This window comes from Penaeus monodon, chromosome 33 (genome assembly GCF_015228065.2).
Source record: "Penaeus monodon isolate SGIC_2016 chromosome 33, NSTDA_Pmon_1, whole genome shotgun sequence".
Lineage (NCBI taxonomy): Eukaryota > Metazoa > Arthropoda > Malacostraca > Decapoda > Penaeidae > Penaeus > Penaeus monodon.
This window is the reverse complement of record NC_051418.1, coordinates 23,346,094-23,347,230: the sequence shown is the minus strand read 5'-3', so window position 1 is coordinate 23,347,230 and position 1,137 is coordinate 23,346,094. Positions and strand designations below refer to the sequence as shown.

General features: G+C 44.4%; 1 protein-coding gene across 2 annotated transcripts in view; it reads left to right on the top strand.

Annotated features, from left to right (window-relative positions):
* The first annotated feature begins 474 nt into the window (after positions 1-474).
* Positions 475-1,137, top strand: part of LOC119594154 (C-type lectin domain family 10 member A-like) — a 5,856-nt gene continuing 5,193 nt past the window's right edge. For both annotated transcript variants that reach the window (XM_037943224.1, XM_037943223.1), the window contains exons 1-2: positions 475-597; positions 822-938. In XM_037943224.1, coding sequence (XP_037799152.1) covers positions 822-938 — 117 coding nt within the window. In that variant the 5' untranslated portion in view covers positions 475-597. The remainder of the gene's footprint in view (positions 598-821; positions 939-1,137) is intronic.

The following is a 1,137-nucleotide window of genomic DNA, read 5'->3' as shown; positions in this document are numbered from 1 at the left end:
TAGTGTTTAGAAAATTTGCCTTGCTATTGTTGTTGTTGTTTTGATGACACGTGAGTGGTCTTAAAGCATAAATGGGTCTTGGCACTTCGGTTTATTGCGCCCAGGAGGAAGACTCATCAGCCAGACTCCAACTGGCGCGGCGCGGAGGACGTGTTCCCGACGTGCGGCAGATCCTTTGAAGTCCCTGTTGATGACGACTCCGCCCACGCTGTCTGTTCCACTTTATCGCGATGTCATAGTTAGGTGCGAGCGGTTAAGCTAGGGCTCACAGATGCGACCGGGATTCTCATCAGGATTGAAGTACGAGTTTAGAGCCAGTGCCATGTAGTTTTAGAATAATCTCTTCGCATGGCGAGTATGACAAATAGGGCATCTGCAGCTGTAGATCTTACCCGCCTCTCCTATCACGAGTGTGAAGTGGCGATGCCAGATGGCAGTGCGTGTAGTTCAAGTGGTCACGTTAATTTGCTCCAGTCATTAAAAAAAAAACGGACAGACACCACCGTTATAAATGCTGTGTGTATCGTAGCGACTTCAGTGTGCGCGGTTCCCCCTTGTGAGTCGTACGAAAAGGCCCTACTTTACGTTTTCTAAAAGGTAAGAACAAGGTCAAAATAACTTACTTTGACCTTAAGTATGATTTCCTTGCGTTTCGTCGTCACTTAGAAACACGTATCATCTTCGTAGTATAGAGACTCAAGGTTGAATTTAGATTAGTGTAGATCGTTTCAGTAAGTTAATAACCAGAGGTGAGAATAGATTCACTGCATGGAAAAAACAGTGTCTAACAATATATTCACTAATAATTATCTTGTTGGCAGATGCGTCTTACTGTTGCAGTCCTTTGGGCGGTCGCAGGGACGGCGTGGGCGCTGGAGAACAGCGAGAACGTCCTTTACGATGAACATTTTCCGCCACTTCATCCTAATTGTACTCAGGTATGTTCACTGAGCATGGAAGAATGAAACAAAAGCCTGCCAATGTACATACAATGTGTGTTTACACAAGAGTTACGATTGCTTAGAATTTGGAGAGGGAAGCTAGGGGTCTGTCAGAAAATGAGTTAGGCAACAAAATATTTGAAATATTAAAGTTTCGCGTCAAAATCTCGTCGTGAAGCATATTTGCTTCATATCG